The sequence below is a fragment of the Delphinapterus leucas genome, chromosome 5 (assembly GCF_059928025.1).
Source record: "Delphinapterus leucas isolate spDelLeu-1000000601 "Yukka" chromosome 5, BTC_Dleu_Yukka2, whole genome shotgun sequence".
Classification (NCBI taxonomy): Eukaryota; Metazoa; Chordata; class Mammalia; order Artiodactyla; family Monodontidae; genus Delphinapterus; species Delphinapterus leucas.
Genome location: NC_143133.1, coordinates 14,074,742 through 14,091,984, shown reverse-complemented (window position 1 = coordinate 14,091,984; position 17,243 = coordinate 14,074,742). Strand labels below are relative to the sequence as shown.

General features: G+C 37.0%; 1 protein-coding gene across 5 annotated transcripts in view; it reads left to right on the top strand.

Moving 5' to 3' along the window:
* LARP1B (La ribonucleoprotein 1B) overlaps nt 1–17,243 on the top strand; it is a 120,131-nt gene that overhangs the window by 27,862 nt on the left and 75,026 nt on the right. For 4 of the 5 annotated variants that reach the window (XM_089911515.1, XM_089911514.1, XM_022556929.3 and 1 more), the window contains 4 exons: nt 23–167; nt 5,119–5,293; nt 8,715–8,887; nt 11,059–11,424. In XM_089911515.1, the coding sequence (XP_089767641.1) occupies nt 23–167; nt 5,119–5,293; nt 8,715–8,887; nt 11,059–11,424 (859 nt within the window). Of the gene's footprint in view, nt 1–22; nt 168–5,118; nt 5,294–5,872; nt 6,869–8,714; nt 8,888–11,058; nt 11,425–17,243 lie in introns of those variants that run through there. The other variant, XM_022556930.3, reaches the window with a different exon arrangement.

Sequence of the window (17,243 nt, the reverse complement as noted above, 5' to 3'; positions counted from 1 at the left end):
ACTTCTTTATTTCTTTTTTCAGTGAATATTACTTCAGTATAGAAAACTTGGAACGGGACTTCTTTCTTAGGAGAAAGATGGATGAGCAAGGTTTCTTGCCTATTTCCCTGATCGCTGGTTTCCACCGTGTTCAGGCCCTCACTACAAACCTTAATCTCATTTTAGAGGTAATTTTTCATACACAAAAACAGTCTGTACTTTAGTCATGCTGTGAACCTAAAACTGCTCTAAAAAATAAAGTCTATTAAACAATTTTAAGGAAAAAGCAAAAACAATCTGTAGTTACCTAAGGCTTAGACTATATCTCAAGGCTTTTTTGCCATTTTATAAAACCCAAATAAATGTCTGACCCCTCAAAGGATTACTTAATGATATTTCCACCTATTTTTAACCTGATCCTTCTTAGATGGGTTGAACCCCAACACAAACTTGAACACTCTTGGGTGTTCTTGGTCCTTTTAGTCTTCAGGTTGCTATAAAATAGCATGTATTATATTATTAAATTTAAATTTTGAGAATTTTTCCTATATAAAGAAGGCTAATTTAAAATAGGCTTTCTAGTTGTGTTCTTGTTTTTTTGTTTTTAATAAATTTATTTTATTTATTTAGTTTTGGCTGCACTGGGCCTTTGTTGCTGTGCGCGGGCTTTCTCTAGTTGCGGCGAGTGGGGGCTACTCTTTGTTGCGGTACGTGGGCTTCCCATTGTAGTGGCTTCTCTTGTTGTGGAGCACAGGCTCTAGGCGTGTGGGCTTCAGTAGTTGTAGCACGCAGGCTCAGTAGTTGTGGCGCATGGGCTTAGTTGCTCCGCAGCACGTGGGATCTTCCCGGACCAGGGCTTGAACCCATGTCCCCTGCATCGGCAGGTGGATTCTTAACCACTGTGCCACCAGGGAAGCCCGGGAAAGGATATTTAAAAAAAAAAACAAAAAACTTTTGCGTTACCATTATGGTTAGCATTATTAATACATAGTGACTGATTTTTTTTTTGTAGAGTTTATTTATTTATTTTTGGCTGTGTTGGGTCTTTGCTGCTCTGCATGGGCTTCCTCTAGTTGCGGTGAGCAGGAGCTACCCTTTCTTGTGATGCGTGGGCCTCTCATTGCGGTGGCTTCTCTTGTTGAGGAGAATGGGCTCTAGGTACGGGGGCTTTGGTAGCTGTGACACACAGACTCTAGAGTGCAGACTTAGTAATTGTGGCGCACAGGCTTAGTTGCTCTGCGGCACGCGGAATCTTCCCAGACCAGGGCTCGAACCTGTGTCCCCTGCGCTGGCAGGTTGACTCTTAACCACTGCGCCACCAGCGAAGTCACCACAGTGACTGATTTACAGTAAGAAATGCTACTACTGTGAAACATAGAAACACATAAGCATAGTGATTTAGAATAGCATAGGTCTGAACTCACTTAACATTCATTATGTACCTACCACTTATTACAGTGGGAAAGATGTCTTTTTTTCCCTTAAGAAGGTAAGGCTTCATTAGGCTTTGCAGTATAAACATACTGATTTAGAGCATGGACTTTAGAACCTGCATACATATCCTCCTAGCTCTGTGACTTCAGGCAGTGTCCTGTAAAGTGGAAATTGTTACAACAATACATACTTCATAGGGTTGTTATGAGTATGAAATGTGTAATGGCAGTGTCTGGCGTACACAGTAAGCTCTAAATAAGAATTTGCTGTTACTGTTAGTCTTCAAGGATATCCTTCTGTTGATTACTCCTTTTATCTTCATTTCATTTCTACCAGCTTTTTCCTATATGTATTTGAATATGCTTAAGTCTTAACTGTCTTGAAAAAACTATCAAAAGAAGCAAAATATATTTTAGCTAACACCCGTATCTGCTCTGGTTGAGTGTGTCTACACAGCTAAACTTACTGAATCTGTTTCCTCCTCTCCCATTTGTTTTTCACCTTACTGCACTCTTTTTCTTTTTTTACTTTGATACATATGTATATTGTAATATGATGGCTATTGCAGTGTTATCACTTAACATAGTTATAGTACAATATAATAGAAATAATAGAAAATAATAGGAAAAAACCCCTCAGACACCCAGAAATGTTGACTGTATACTGTAGCTCATTGTTTAGGAGTTCAAGATAACCAAGATTTGGTTTTAGTAAAAATATGTCTAGATCTTCTCCTTAATTTGTGTATACTGTGAGCCTTTTAAGTTTTGTTTTTTGGTTTTTTTTTGCGGTACACGGGCCTCTCACTGTTGTGGCCTCTCCCGTTGCGGGGCACAGGCTCCGGACGCGCAGGCTCAGTGGCCATGGCTCACGGGCCCAGCCGCTCCGCGGCATGTGGGATCTTCCCGGACCGGGGCACGAACCCGTGTCCCCTGCATTGGCAGGCGGACTCTCAACCACTGCACCACCAGGAGTCTTTTAAGGCCTGAGTCACAACTTTCCCCCTTTCTGTTTTCTTTATTTTCTTCTTGAGTTTTTTTTTTTGTTCTTTTCAGTAGGGAATTAATTCCCTGTGATTCAAGATTCAAAGGGTATATAGTGAAAAATTTCCTTCTCATCTTTCACCAACAGTGAACTAGTTAAACCTTCCTTGGTATGGCAAGTAGTGTTACTTCTTTTTTGTGTATTCTTCCTGAGATAGTTCATGTTTTACTACATATACTGTTATACCCCTTCCTTTTATAAAAACAGCATATATTGGAAGATCATTCAATAGCTATATATAAAGAACTTTGAATTTTTTCCTGAAAATTTTTCTTTAAATTGAGACATAACTTATACATTGTATATTAGAAGTTATAAGATTAAGAATGACTTTCCCCTATGTACATACTTGTGTTACTGCTACATGGATTAAGATAGAACATTTTCAGCATCCCAGGGAGCTCCCTTGTACTCCCTCCTAGTCTGAATCACTGTTCTCCTCAAAGTAGTTGCTTTTCAGAGAGGTCCTTCATCTTGCTTTTTAAACATTACATAATCAAAGTTATTTGAAATCTTTTATATCTGACTTTTGCTTGTTATTTCTGTAAGGCTTATCCATGTTGTTGTTGTGTGTGGCAGTTGTTTATTTTTCATTTTGCAGTAGTATTCAATTGTATGAATATAACTCTTTTCAGGTTCCTTTTAATAGACATCTGGGTTCTTTACAGCTTGAATATGTGACTGTTGTGAACATTATTATTGTACATATTTTTGGATGGACATATGCACTTATTTTTCTGTGAAATTGATGGGTAACAGGTTATGTGCGTGTGTGTGTGTGTTTGTGTGTATACAAACATATATATATATACGAGCTTACCTTTGTAAATACTGCTAAACGTTTTTCCAAGATATTGAACCAATTAAAACTACTGCTGTTCAGAGTTTGACTTGCTTCACATACCAGCGAACACTGTTGGTGGTCTTTTTCCAAAACATTTTGAAAAACTTAAGCCCATAGCAAAGTTTTAAGGTGATTTTTCTTTTTCTTTTTAAAATTCAGGTGTAAATAACATGATGTAAAATTCAGGGCTACTAGGTGTTCATTTCGAGTTTTGAAAATTGTATAAGCCTGCTCCAAACAAGATATAGTTAATTACTCTAAAAACTTCCTTAGTGGCCCTTTGCAGTCAGTCCCCCATCCCCTCACCCTTTGCCCCGCCAAACCAAAGCATTTTTCTGATTCTGTTACCAGAGATTTATTTTGTCTTTTCTTTACATTTGTGTAAATAGAATTCTTCTGTCTCCTGGCTCTTTCATTTGTAGTTTTTGAAATTCATCCATGTTGTTGCAAGATCTGGATGCTGGGTATACTGCTTTGCTACTGGGGTGTCATTGCTTCTAGAACATTCAGTGGACAAAACTAGGAAAATACATTAAAAAAATACACATATCAGCAACTCAGACCCTTTACTGTAAGATTCTTCCTTATTTCCTTCATTCTATATTTCAGACTCTCTTCTCTTTCAGTGAGTATCCTGATTCCCATCAAAAGAGTTTGTTTTTAAATAATTTTAATACTAATTTTAAAGTAATGTCCAGTTACAGAAAATATACTTACTTGAGAAGTAAGTATGATACTAATATTAAGGGCATACAAATGTAAGATACTTAAAGTAATACATATAATGTGTTCTCCAACTAAAATATAGCGAGTTTTAATCTTTATAAGTTAACAGTTTGTATGTTGAGTTTTTATATTTGTATTTTTTCTAGTTTCTCAAGGTGTGAGTATCCTTGAATTTCAGGGAAGATTCAGATCAGTAAGGCTGTAATTTTTATTTGGAAGAAATTTTGTTCTAGTTTTATTTTATCCTTAAATTACAGCAAGGTGACGCAGGCCTCTCACTGTTGTGGCCTCTCCCGCTGCGGAGCACAGGCTCCGGACGCACAGGCTCAGCGGCCATGGCTCACGGGCCCAGCCGCTCCGCGGCATGTGGGATCCTCCCAGACCGGGGTACGAGCCCGTGTTCCCTGCATCGGCAGGTGGACTCTCAACCCCTGCGCCACCAGGGAAGCCCCAGCAAGCTATTTTTGAGAGCCACCATATCCTAGTGACTGAGGGTTCTCGTGTTGGACAGATAATAAATGGTTTGAGTCCTGGTATTGCCTCATACTATTGCCTTATACTAAGTCCATAACCTTTATCAAGTTACTTTATTTCTTTGAGCCTCAATTTCCTCATCTGTGAAACCTACTTTACACTTACAAGGTATTATGAGGAATCTCTGCATGTGTGTGTTTATTATTCAGTAATGGTGGTATTTATTACAATAATTAAATATAATGCCTAAATTTTATTTGGTGATATTAAGGGAAAACTAAAGGAGATAGGAGCGGAAAAAATTGTCAATAAAAAATTATAGTAGTATGCTTCAAGTTGATGCAGTACTCCTTAATTGAAAATTTGTTTTTCACAATTAGAATAATTTGCTACATGTTAAATCAGGATATTTGTTACTTTACAGGGGCAAATTATTTTAAAATCTGTTCTGTTCATGGATATTCTGAGAATATTCTGAGATATTCTGAGAATACATTAACTGTAATACCCTATGCTGATTTCAGACTTAAAAAATGTTTAGGTTATTAGAAGTATAGGAGGTACAATTAAATTTTTTGAATGAATGTTCTTTAATAACTCAAAATTCCTATTTATAGGCACTGAAAGATAGCACAGAAGTGGAAATTGTGGACGAGAAAATGAGAAAAAAGATAGAACCAGAAAAATGGCCAATTCCGGGCCCTCCTCCACGTAGTGTGCCACAAACAGACTTCTCTCAACTGATTGATTGCCCAGAGTTTGTACCAGGCCAAACCTTTGGTTCACATACAGGTAACAGCTTTTCTTCTAGAGCAAACAGCATAACAGTGGGCTATTTAGTCCAATTTACCTTTCCTTTTTAAAGTTTATATAGATTCAATAGAAAATTAAAGATAACCCAGTGACTTATGATGCTTTAAATTCTATTCATATTGCCTCCCGCAGAAAGTTATAAATTAAATAGGGATTTAAGAATTATGGGAGGAGCTCTGCTGTATTTATTCTTATTTGTCTACTTTGTCACATGTGGAGTTTCTACCTATCTTCTTAATTTTACTAAATGATTATAGATGTATTCCGCCAGTTTTCCCCTTGTAAGATTGGAATAGTCTAAAAGTCTTATACTCAAGAGTGGGGGTAGCCTTCCTTTAATTTTTTTCTTATGTGCTTCAACTTTGTCTTGAAATGACAAGATGACCTATATTCTAAATCAGAATTGGGGATCTCTTATGAAGTTATTGTAATTATATATTAAGGAATTAGTGGTATTTAGAATTTCCAAAACTTGCTTTAATGTTAAGAATTTTTTCCTGGATCATTTTTAAGACATTCCCTCTTGGGAAAAAATATGTGTGCTTAAACTTTTTTCAGTCAGGGTGATGATCTACTGATGCTCTTGGATGTCATTTGATCGGAATATGCAGAGGAATAGGTGACTCACTGAAATATCATTATAAACATTGGAACAAATCATCTGCAGAAATGAAAGCGACCAGACTTCTGTGCAAGAATGTCTACTCCCAACTCCTGTGGAGGAGGTTGGGCCAACACTACAGTGGAGATAAACACCTTTGTGATGATGATGAAAGACAGACCAGAGGACTGCTGTTGTTTTATAGGAGCTGCCCATTTGTTTGTAATTAGCCTGGGCTGCATGTGCTACTTTTGTTCACGGTGGGAAAGTTAATTGTCATTCTGGAAATATTGCAAGATTCTGTCTTTTCCTTCCAGACTTATGTACTTGTGTCCAGATCAATAAAGCAGAAATAGAGAGGCTTGAGTGGAATTTCTCAGATTGTTAGGTCTTTTGCTATTTGATTTGCTCTTCACAGTATAGTGTACATTGTATAATTCACATGTTGTCGTAGTGTTTCTCATGGACTATAAGATTTATTAATGTGGACACTAAGGGATAAGAAACTTAAGAAACGAATGAGAGTATTTTTTTTTTTTACTCTTCAGAATGTATTTTTGATATAACAGTGTAGAGACCTCCCATCAATAAAGCACTGATGGACAGTCTCACAGATATTTTTATTTAGTGTTTCTTTGATTGTCAGCCCTCTGTGCCTCTACACCTAGCAAGCAACTTGGGCAGGTGTTTTAAAAGTTGAAGAACTTCAAGTGACATTTTTTAAGTTTTTTTTAAAAAAGAATACAATGTCTGATGGTAAGTTAGATTAAGTTATTGTGTAAACTTGGGGTCCAAGATGATATTTTTAACCGTCTTATGAAGAGGCATTCGGTCAATTGTTAAATAGAAAATACTTTTTCCACAGGGTAGCTAAGATAGGTCAGTCAAGTTGGTGATGCCTGTCCATTAACCATTTATGCATTATTAATAAAATTACAAGAATAAAATCACAATGTTTGTACATTTTTGTGTTTTTTTTTAAAATACTCATTTACATGCACATACATATTGCCTGAACGAACTTTTTGGCCAACCCAATATAAGCACATGTATTGTGAATATTGTGAAACATACAACTTCATGGTAGAAACATTATTCAAGCTTAAAGAGCAATTAGAGATGATTATATCATAAACTTAAGTAGGTATTTAAAAATTCAATTTCTGTGTTAAAAATAGTAGATACTAATTTCTCTACCTTGTGCCAGATACTGTTCTAATCGTGTATACATGAACTATACATACTAATTTAGTTAATTCTCCCAGTTACTAGTGGTGGTTCCTAGTCTACTTTTAAAACTTTATTTACTGCATGAACAGAGATGATTCATAGTATTAGGAATAGGGTTCTCTAGAGTTAATGTTTTTTTCATTCCTATAACTTCAGTATTAATACTGACAGCCCAAACCTTTTCACTCGTACTAATTTTTTGGATCAATTGATGACATGTACCATTAAGTTGTAGAGCAGCAGTGTCCAATAGAAATATTACGTTTGCCACACATGTAATCCTAATAATTTTTAATAGCATTAAAAGCTGTAAAACAAATGAAATTACTTTTAATATACCCAAATATTATGACATTAATATAAAAATTATGGACCAATGTTATTTTTGTACCAAGTGTTTGAAATCTGCTGTGTATTTTACACTTATCCTGAACACATTTCAGCACTAGCCACATTTCAAGTGCTTTGTAGCTCCACAAGGCTAGTGGCTATTTTATTGAACAGTGAGGTTTTAGAGCGTTTTCTGTTATGAATCATTATACTTCTTTTTAAAGCAATATAGTAATCTAGTTGTTGAAGCCTGGATCTGTGTGTCCATGGAGAAGATAATAAATCCATCTGATTCTCGTATGTAGTAGATGAAAGTAAAATCTTGGAATACTCTCTCAGACTCACTCCTGGAATGTGCCTTTGCATTTTCATTTAGTAAGTTAGGATTGTTGGTGTTCATTTATTTCAACTTTCTCTCTGTAGTATTCAACTTTGCAATATTTTCAGGGAATTGGCTTTGAGAAGTAAATAATGTTTAGAAGTTTACAGTATAAATTTGTTTTTAAAACACTTTTTGTCCAAAGCAAGTTCATATTGCGTTATAACTTAAATAATTCTTCGACTTCTGAAAAACAATTTATAAAGGAATTGATTTGTATTTTATAGAGCATATAATTACTTTGATTAAAAGTGTGGAGAAAGGCATTTTTAATTCCAGCAGAGTTGTAAAATGTTTTGTTATTACCAGGACATTGCACTTTAATGACATGACATTCTAGTCTTCACAGTATTCACTGCGAGCCAAGGGCCAAACTGCATTTATTTAGGTAAACCTTGTTAGGCAAAGGAGATGAGAAATGTATGAGTATTGGCCGCCTTAGTATAGATCCTAGCAGAACAATGAAGGATTGATTTTGCCTTGAATAAAATACGAATTTTATTTGCTTAGTAGCATTTAAGATTCCCTAATTTCATTACAATTAATGAATCTAAGGTTTCACAGAGAATTGACTCCCAAATAGATGTATTGTCATAATTAGTAAGTGACTTGCATTGATATTCTTTAGAAGTTTGAATGAATGTGTCTGCATAAGGGTTGATAACATTCTTGTTATTATTCATTGGCTTCACTCGAATACATCTTACAAACCCCTTTGGGTTTGAAAATCATTGAAAGATTATAATTGAGATTGATTTATCATGTTTTTGTGAAGAAAGAAAATGCCCAAGTAAAGAAAAAATGTTTGTTATAAGTAAGAAAACCATTATTTTAACTATAGAACTAACTTAAAATTTTAGAGTCTGCCCCAAATTCTCCAAGAATTGGAAGTCCACTGAGCCCAAAGAAAAACACTGAAACAAGTAATCTTCAAGCAATGTCTAGAGGTTTGTCTGCCAGTTTGCCCGACTTGGACTCAGAACCTTGGATAGAAGTAAAAAAGAGACATTGTCCATCCCCAGTGAAATTGAAGGTAAGTTGTTATGACCCAAGTGAAGTGTGATATATCTTATTTAGAAATTAAAAAAAAAATTTTATTTTATTTTTGGCTGTGTTGGGTCTTCGTTGCTGTGTGTGGGCTTTCTCTAGTTGCGTTGAGTGGGGGCTGCTCTTTGTTGCGGTGCACGGGCTTCTCAATGTGGTGACGTCTCTTGTTGCGGAGCTCAGGCTAGGGCTAGGCGTGTGGGCTAGCACGTGGGCTAGGCGCGTGGGCTCAGTAGTTGTGGCTTGCAGGCTCTAGAGCACAGGCTCAGTCGTTGTGGTGCATGGGCTTAGTTGCTCTGCGGCATGTGGGATCTTCCCAGACCAGGGCTCAAACCCGTGTCCCCTGCATTGGCAGGCGGATTCTTAACCACTGCGCCAGCAGGGAAGTCCGAAGTGTGATGAATTCTGAGTGGAGTGTAAGGCCACTGTTTTTGAGGTACATATATAAATTTGGAAAAGTTTTAAGAAAAATGGTAAAAATTGGAACCATTGCCCTTCAGTAAAGCTTATGGGTTACTAAGTAGTTGAAAATAAATAATATTGTATCATTTTTTTAAATTTATCTTATTTCTGAATATGATTTAAGAATATTTCGCTTTAACCTTTTTTACTTGAAATTAGTTTATATTTGAATAATATTTCAGTTTTTTTTTAAAATTTTTTTGTGGTTTTTTTTGGTACGCAGACCTCTCACTGTTGTGGCCTCTCCTGCTGCGGAGCACAGGCTCCGGACGCGCAGGCTCAGCGGCCATGGCTCACGGGCCCAGCCGCTCCGCGGCATGTGGGATCTTCCTGGACCGGGGCACGAACCCGTGTCCCCTGCATCGGCAGGCGGATTCTCAACCACTGCGCCACCAGGGAAGCCCCCCTATTTTGATTGCTGTCACATAGTCCTTTCCTGCTCTTTGTACCTACCATCTTAAAACTTTTTAGGACCCCAGTGGGATTAATGGTGTCTGCCTTCTCTGTAGCCTTCCTTTTTTTTTTTTTTTAAATATTTATTTATTTAGGCTGTGCCGGGTCTTAATTGCGGCACACGGGATCTTCGCTGCAGCATGTGGGATCTTTTTAATTGCAGCATGCGCACTTTTTAGTTGCGGCATGTGAACTCTTAGTTGCGGCATGCGTGTGGGATCTAGTTCCCCGACCAGGAATCAAACCTGGGCCCCCTGCGTTGAGAGTGCAGAGTCTTACCCACTGAACCACCAGGGAAGTCCCAGCCTTCCTTGATATGGGTTTTAGATTTCTATTTCCTCTAGTCATGTTTAGTATTAATATAATTCCATTTGCTTTCTGCTTTCCAGAAAATTATAAAAATTTCTGATCTTCTGATAGTTATACTTGTTTTCTCATTGGCAAATTATGGTATTAATATAATTGTGAGGTAAAAAGCTTTGAGACTAGGGAAGATCGTTGAATCTGGAAGTCAGAAGACCCTGGTTGTTCTGGGAATTCCCAGTGGTTAGGGCTCTGTGCTTCCACTGCAAGGGGTGTGGGTTCAATCCCTGGTTGGGGAAGTAGGATCCCGCATGACATGCAGCACGGCCAAAAAGAAAAAAAAAGTCCTTGGTTGTTCTAGTCCGGACTAATTCTGCAATTGTGGACAAACAGCGTCACATCTCTAGGCCTTTTTTTTCCCTCATCTGTAAAACAAGTTGGTACTAAGGACCATTCTAACTCTAAAGGAGTCTTTAATATAATCCTTCTTTTTTCAGCTTTGTGGGTTTTTTTAATCTTAAACTGATTGTTTAGCAGTTACTTTATATTTATTGGCTTGGAATAATACTGGTGTGATTTTCTTTTACAGTTTGACTGCTAATCTAGTTATTGAGCATACAGTTCTTTTTTTTTTTTTTTTTTTTTTTTTGCGGTACGCGGGTGTCTCACTGTTGTGGCCTCTCCCATTGTGGAGCACAGGCTCCGGATGCGCAGGCTCAGCGACCATGGCTCACGGGCCCAGCCGCTCCACGGCATGTGGGATCTTCCCGAACCGGGACACGAACCCGTGTCCCCTGCATCGGCAGGCAGACTCTCAACCACTGCGCCACCAGGGAAGCCCGAGCATACAGTTTTGATATTACTTACATTAACATTGTTATGTGACATTATTGTAAAAGTGATAACAATGTTTTTGTATAAAATACCAATTTCTTCCTTCAGGAATCACCACCTCTACCTGAAGAGGCATCAAATCAACCATATCTTCCAGATGAACAAGAACAAGAAGAACTTGATTTTTTATTTGATGAAGAGATGGAACAAATAGAAGGGCAAAAAAACACATTTACTGATTGGTCTGATAATGATTCAGATTATGAAATTGATGACCAGGATTTAAATAAGATTTTGATTGTAACTCAGACACCACCTTACATGAGAAAACATCCTGGAGGAGATCGAACAGGCAAGCACATATCTCGGGCAAAAATTACATCTGAACTTGCTAAAGTTATCAATGATGGCTTATATTATTATGAGCAGGATTTGTGGATGGAAGAAGATGAAAACAAACACACAGCCGTAAAGGTAATTGTTTCTTATCAACATCTTTCTGTTGATACTATGTTTTGATGGCACGTTGCTGCTTATGTTTTCCTAAACTTGAGGGTTTATTTTATGAAATTTTGAATATAAATAAATTATATTTAATTTGAAAAATTCCTGGAAATATATCTGATATTCACAATCTGAAAAATTATTTTATTAAAATGACAGTGAGATAAGTACTTTAATTACAAAAATAAATATTAACACTCACTGATTAAAAACCCTTTTTTCAGGTGAAAATAATAAGAAGGCCTTTTCTCATAAGAAGGAATAAAATCTAAAGTTATGGGCAGGCTTAGTTTATATGCTTTTTCCTTTCCTGGCTAATCACCTAGCTATGTGAGCAGGGCTTCACAAAGGAGTTACTTTTGTTGCCCCTTGTGTCCTTCTCACCTTAGTCTGCAGTGCATGTTCTGTGGTTGTAGAACTGGTTGTTGACAAGTATAGAAGATTAAACTGGCTGATTCTCTCTCCTTGTCCAATCATAACTTTGTTGCTGGGAGTGGTGTTTGAAACCTTGTTCCAATTTTTTATCTTCTTGCGTTTCACCCCACCTCCTGGTACCTATCCCAGTTATTAAGGTACAGTAAGAGAGTGCCAGAGTAGTCTACTGGCTATCTGCATTCCTTTTATATGACTTTTAATGGTATAGATAGGAATTTAAAAGGATCTTTTTCTGCCATTAAATTGATCAGAACACCCCCCCAAATTAAATATTTGTTTTAGGGATAGAATAATGAGGGAAGAGTTATATAAGTATAATATGCCAAATAGGAAAGAGATCTTGGTCAGAAATAACAGTTTTAGAAAGGAAAGCCAGCCAACTTGTGGTTGGAAAGAAGGGGCTGGCTGTCTGTGGAGCTCCATAGCATCAATAAGTGTGCTTTCCTTCTTGAGTCTTCATTTCTTTTCTTCCTGGAATTTCTCCATCACTGCTTTTACCCTCTTCTCTAGCCCCTGCCTTTCTGGAGATCCTGCCTCAGGATATGGTAGCTTGTCAGTGACTTAGAGCCTGAGCAGTTCTCTCTGTCCTACTGCTATGGGAAAGGAAGTGTGTTTTTATAAAGTTTCTTGGTTGAAAGTCTTTCCTTGTGTAAGGGTTGTTACTTTGTTTGTGATACTTAAGTTCTATAAGTAACATCTAACTTAAATCCTTTTGGGAACAAAAAGAGATAGAAAATAAACTAATAATAGGTTAAAATTGCACTACCTCCATTCCCTATCCCTCTGCCCTGCTTTGTTCTTCACCATCTACCATTCTGTATATTGCACTTACTACTTTTCTGTTTCCATCTCATGAATGTAAGATCTATGAGGATAGGGATTTTTGTCTTATTTTGTACACTGCTGCATCTCCAGCTACAACAGTTCCTGGCACAAAGTAGTGCTCAATTCATATTTGTTAAAATGGATAAATGAATTACAGATTAAACATTATGAACTAACTGGGGGAACCTAACCTCTGTGTATAATATTGGTTCTGTGGGAAAATATTTTCAGAGTGCCAAATAACGAACTTTCAAGTCACCTTGAGAAACATATCCTGTTGATAGATGATTATTTGCTTTAACGTGTAGACAACAATAATTAAATTTAATTAATTCATCTATTGCCTTAGCCATTAAATATTAGTCCGGGGAAAGTAATCTTGGCTATATGGCTCTTAAGCATTATGGGTCTGCTCGTAATTATGTCTTATCTGATCCCTGTGTACACTCCTGTTACTTATTTCCTTTGCTTCTAATTCTGTGCTCAACATATAATTTCTCATTAGAATTGTACTTTTTCTGAGAGTCTGTTTAGAGGGAGAGGAATCAATTATTTAATATATATTAAACTCCTACTGTGTGTGTGACACTGTGTTAGGTCCTGGGCGTGGAAGGGGAAGATAACAGTAGGATCTCTACATGCCTGGTTCTTACAAATAATTGGGGTGATAGACATTAAAATAAGCTGCAATAAGTACTTGATCACAAATTATGATAAGTGTGAAAAGAACAAGATGCTATTGGATTAGGCTATAAGAGAATGCCTGTGAGAAAGTCACAGTTATAGTGAGATAGGAACTATGAGTAAGAATGAACCATACAAATAACAGATAAACCATATTTTAGGAAAAGGGACTAGCAGGTGTAAGGATCTGAGATGGGAAAGAATTTGGTATATTTGAGGAACTGAAAAAAGGTCTGTTGATAGTGTTTATGTAAGAGAACAGTTATAGATATATAGACATGCATCTGATCTTAGAAGGTAACATGTGGGCCATGTTAAATAGTTTGGAACTTACCTAAAGTTCAGATGCAGTACCTTGAAGAATTTTATACAGGCCAACAGGATGTGATCTAATTTTTATTTTTAAAATATCACTAGTTACTATGGCAGAGAACAGATTAGATGGGGACAAGAGTGGCAGAAGAAATCCAGTTGGGAGGCTATTAAAGTAGTCCAGGAGATGTATGTTGGTAATTTAAGATAAATTGGTAGCAGAGGAAATGTAGAATTTAGAAGACCCAGGTCTGAGCCCTGAGGAGTGATCATTTAGGAGTTGTATAGGAAACTGGTGTGGAAGCCAAACACTGTCTTCAAGAGGAAAGAATAGTCAGATGTGTCAGAAGCCGGACAGATTGAGTTTAGGTATAAATGAAAAGAATGCCAAATTGGTAGGGTTGTTTGTTGATCATTTCTGACTTTGTAAAGGAAGTTTTGCTGAATCCAGAAGCTGTGTTGAACTGTACCAAAGAGTAGGTGTAGGCCTTCTGTTTCTGACATGTCCTTATTACTGAAGACAACTAAAATGGCCTTTTAATAAATGAGAAAATATCTACTTAAAATCCTTGAAGATCTACAAGGTAAGTTATTATCAGAATAAAACCATAGAGAAGTAGAGTGTTGAAACCAGTTTTGCCTGGGAGATCATTTTGGAATTTGGGTAGTTTGAGAAGTTCAGCTTTGCAAAAGCCACCCAAAATATAGGGGTAAAAGACAAACCCATGGCCCAGTCAGTCAGGGATTCCAACAGGAGTCCTTTTCCCATTGAATTGGTACCTAAGGAAAATACCCTAGGGAAAGAGAACTTAACTGCTTTCTCATCTTCGCCTCTGTGGGACCACAAAGCGTATTTCCTTAGTTGTGCTAAGCAGAATAAGGAGAAAAAAATTGGCTTAGAAGTTATAATCATGCAACCCAAATTCACACTATATGGGTGACTAGAGTAACTACTAGTCATAAATTTAAAGTGATTGTGGCCTGTTTATTTCCCAGAAATTAGCAGAAGCAAATCTGACTTTTTTGTGAAGACATTCACCTTTATCCTAGGCCTCAAAGAATTTACTCAAATTATTTTGTAATGAAAATGAACAGCTTGGGCTTCCCTGGTTAAGAAACTGCCTGCCAGTGCAGGGGACACGGGTTTGAGCCCTGGTCCGGGAAGATCCCACATGCCACGGAGCAACTAAGCCCGTGAACCACAACTACTGAGCCTGTGCTCTAGAGCCTGTGAGCCACAGCATCTGAGCCCACGTGCCACAACTACTGAAGCCTGTGTGCCTAGAGCCTGTGCTCCACAACAAGAGAAGCCATCACAATAAGAAGCCCACACACTGCAACGAAGAGTAGCCCCTGCTCGCTGCAGCTAGAGAAAGCCCAAGCACAGCAACAAAGACCCAATGCAGCCAAAAGTAAATAAATAAATTAATTAATTTAAAAAAAAAAAGAAAAGAAAGTGAGCAGCTCACAAAGTTAATAAGCAAACAAGGAAATAAGGTACTGCATGTGAGAATGAGCAAAAGTAACAGACAGTAAGACCATACCCTGAAAAATTTTAGATAGTAGGATTATTAAACATAGTATAGAGTAACTTTGCTTACTGTGTTTAAAGAAAAATATCTGCAGGGAAAAATAAATTCTAAAGAATAACCTTTCTAGAACTTCTGGAATAAAAACAGTTAAGGCTGAAATTAAGAACTCAGTTAATTGAAGGGATTAACAGCAGATTAGATACAATTAAAGAATCAGTGAATTGGAAGACAGTTTACAAGAAGCTATTCAGAAATCAGCATAGAGAGATAAAGAGATAGAATATATGAAAGAATGGTATTGTAGACAATCTTTGATATTATTTGGTGTATTTCAAATCAAGTTGTATAATTTAACATCTAGTGGATTTTATTATAAATCTTTTTATTTTTGAGAAAAGTAAAAAGCAAGTGGAATATAGAGTGATAAACATGGTCTAAGATAGATATTTATTCAGAGTTCCAGAAGGAAAAGAGAGAAAATGGGACAGAGTCAGTATTTTAATAGGTAATACCTAGGACTTTTTCTGACCTGCAGAGAGGTACCAGAGTAGAGCAGCCAGGGAAGAAAGGCGGTTACTTTCAAAGAAAGAAGAGTGACTGGACAGCTGATAGCTGACATCTCACCAGTAACATTTGAATGCAACAGACAATGGAACAATGGTGTTAATATAACACGGGAAAATAACTACCAACCTATAATTGTGTGCCTTGCAAAAGTATCTTTCAAGTAAGAGAGTGACATATAATGAGAGGAATTGCAGTTCATCAAAGGAATTTCCAAAATTGGAATAAAAGTGATTCCAGGTGCCAGAAATACAGAAAGGAGTATAGAGCAAAGCAAGTGATAAATATGTGAATAAATCTGAATAAATATTAACTGTATAAAACAATAACTGTGTCTCACAGATCTAATATAACATTAACACAAACTGGGAGAGAGCAATGAATGAATCGTATTTAAAGGTACTTTTGTGTTTGGAAAGAACATAATTGATTAGTTTTAGAAGTTTTCATTTTGCCGTTTGAACGACACCCATTTAAAAATAAGATTAGGGGCTTCCCTGGTGGCGCAGTGGTTGAGAGTCCGCCTGCCGATGCAGGGGACACGGGTGCGTGCCCCGGTCCAGGAAGATCCCACATGCCGCGGAGGGGCTGGGCCCATGAGCCATTGCCGCTGAGCCTGTGCTCCGCAATGGGAGAGGCCACAACAGTGAGAGGCCCGCGTATGCAAAAAAAAATAATAAAAAATAAAAATAAATAAAAATAAGATTAGAAGGAATAATCTTGAAACTAGGAGAAAGGGAAAATGTGGAATAAGACAAGAATAAAGGGGAAGGAATCTTCCAGCACAAAAATGAGGTAGTAAATTGAAACCCAAATATTTAAGTAGCTAAAATGAATATTGTCAGAATGTATGCAAATACAACCAGTTATGTTATTTACATGTGACACATCAAAAAGATAAGAAAGCCAAAAGATTGAAATTAAAAGACTGAAAAAATACATAACATAAAGTAGTAATAATCCAAAATCAATCTACAGATTCAGTGTAGTCCCTGTCAGTATCCTAACTGGCTTCTTTGCAGAAATTGACAAGCTGATCTGAAATTCATATGTAAATTCAAGGGACCCAGAATAGCCAAAACAATCTTGAAAGAGAACAAAGTTGAAGGATTCATACACAGTCCTTACATTAAGGCAATGTTGATACTAGTGTAAGGATAGACATACAGATCAATGGAAGAGAATTGAGAGTTGGGAAATACACCTATGTGTCTGTGGTCAACCAGCTTCCAGCAAAGGTGCCTAAAAAGCCATTCAATAGGGAAAGAATAGTCTTTTCAACAAATGGTCTTGGGACAAGTAGATATCCACATACAGAAGAATAAATTAGACACCACTCTAACTCACCGTGCACAAAAATTAATTCAAAATAAATTAAACACATGAATATAAGAGCAAAAACTGCAAAACTCTTGGAGGAAAACATAGAAGAAAATC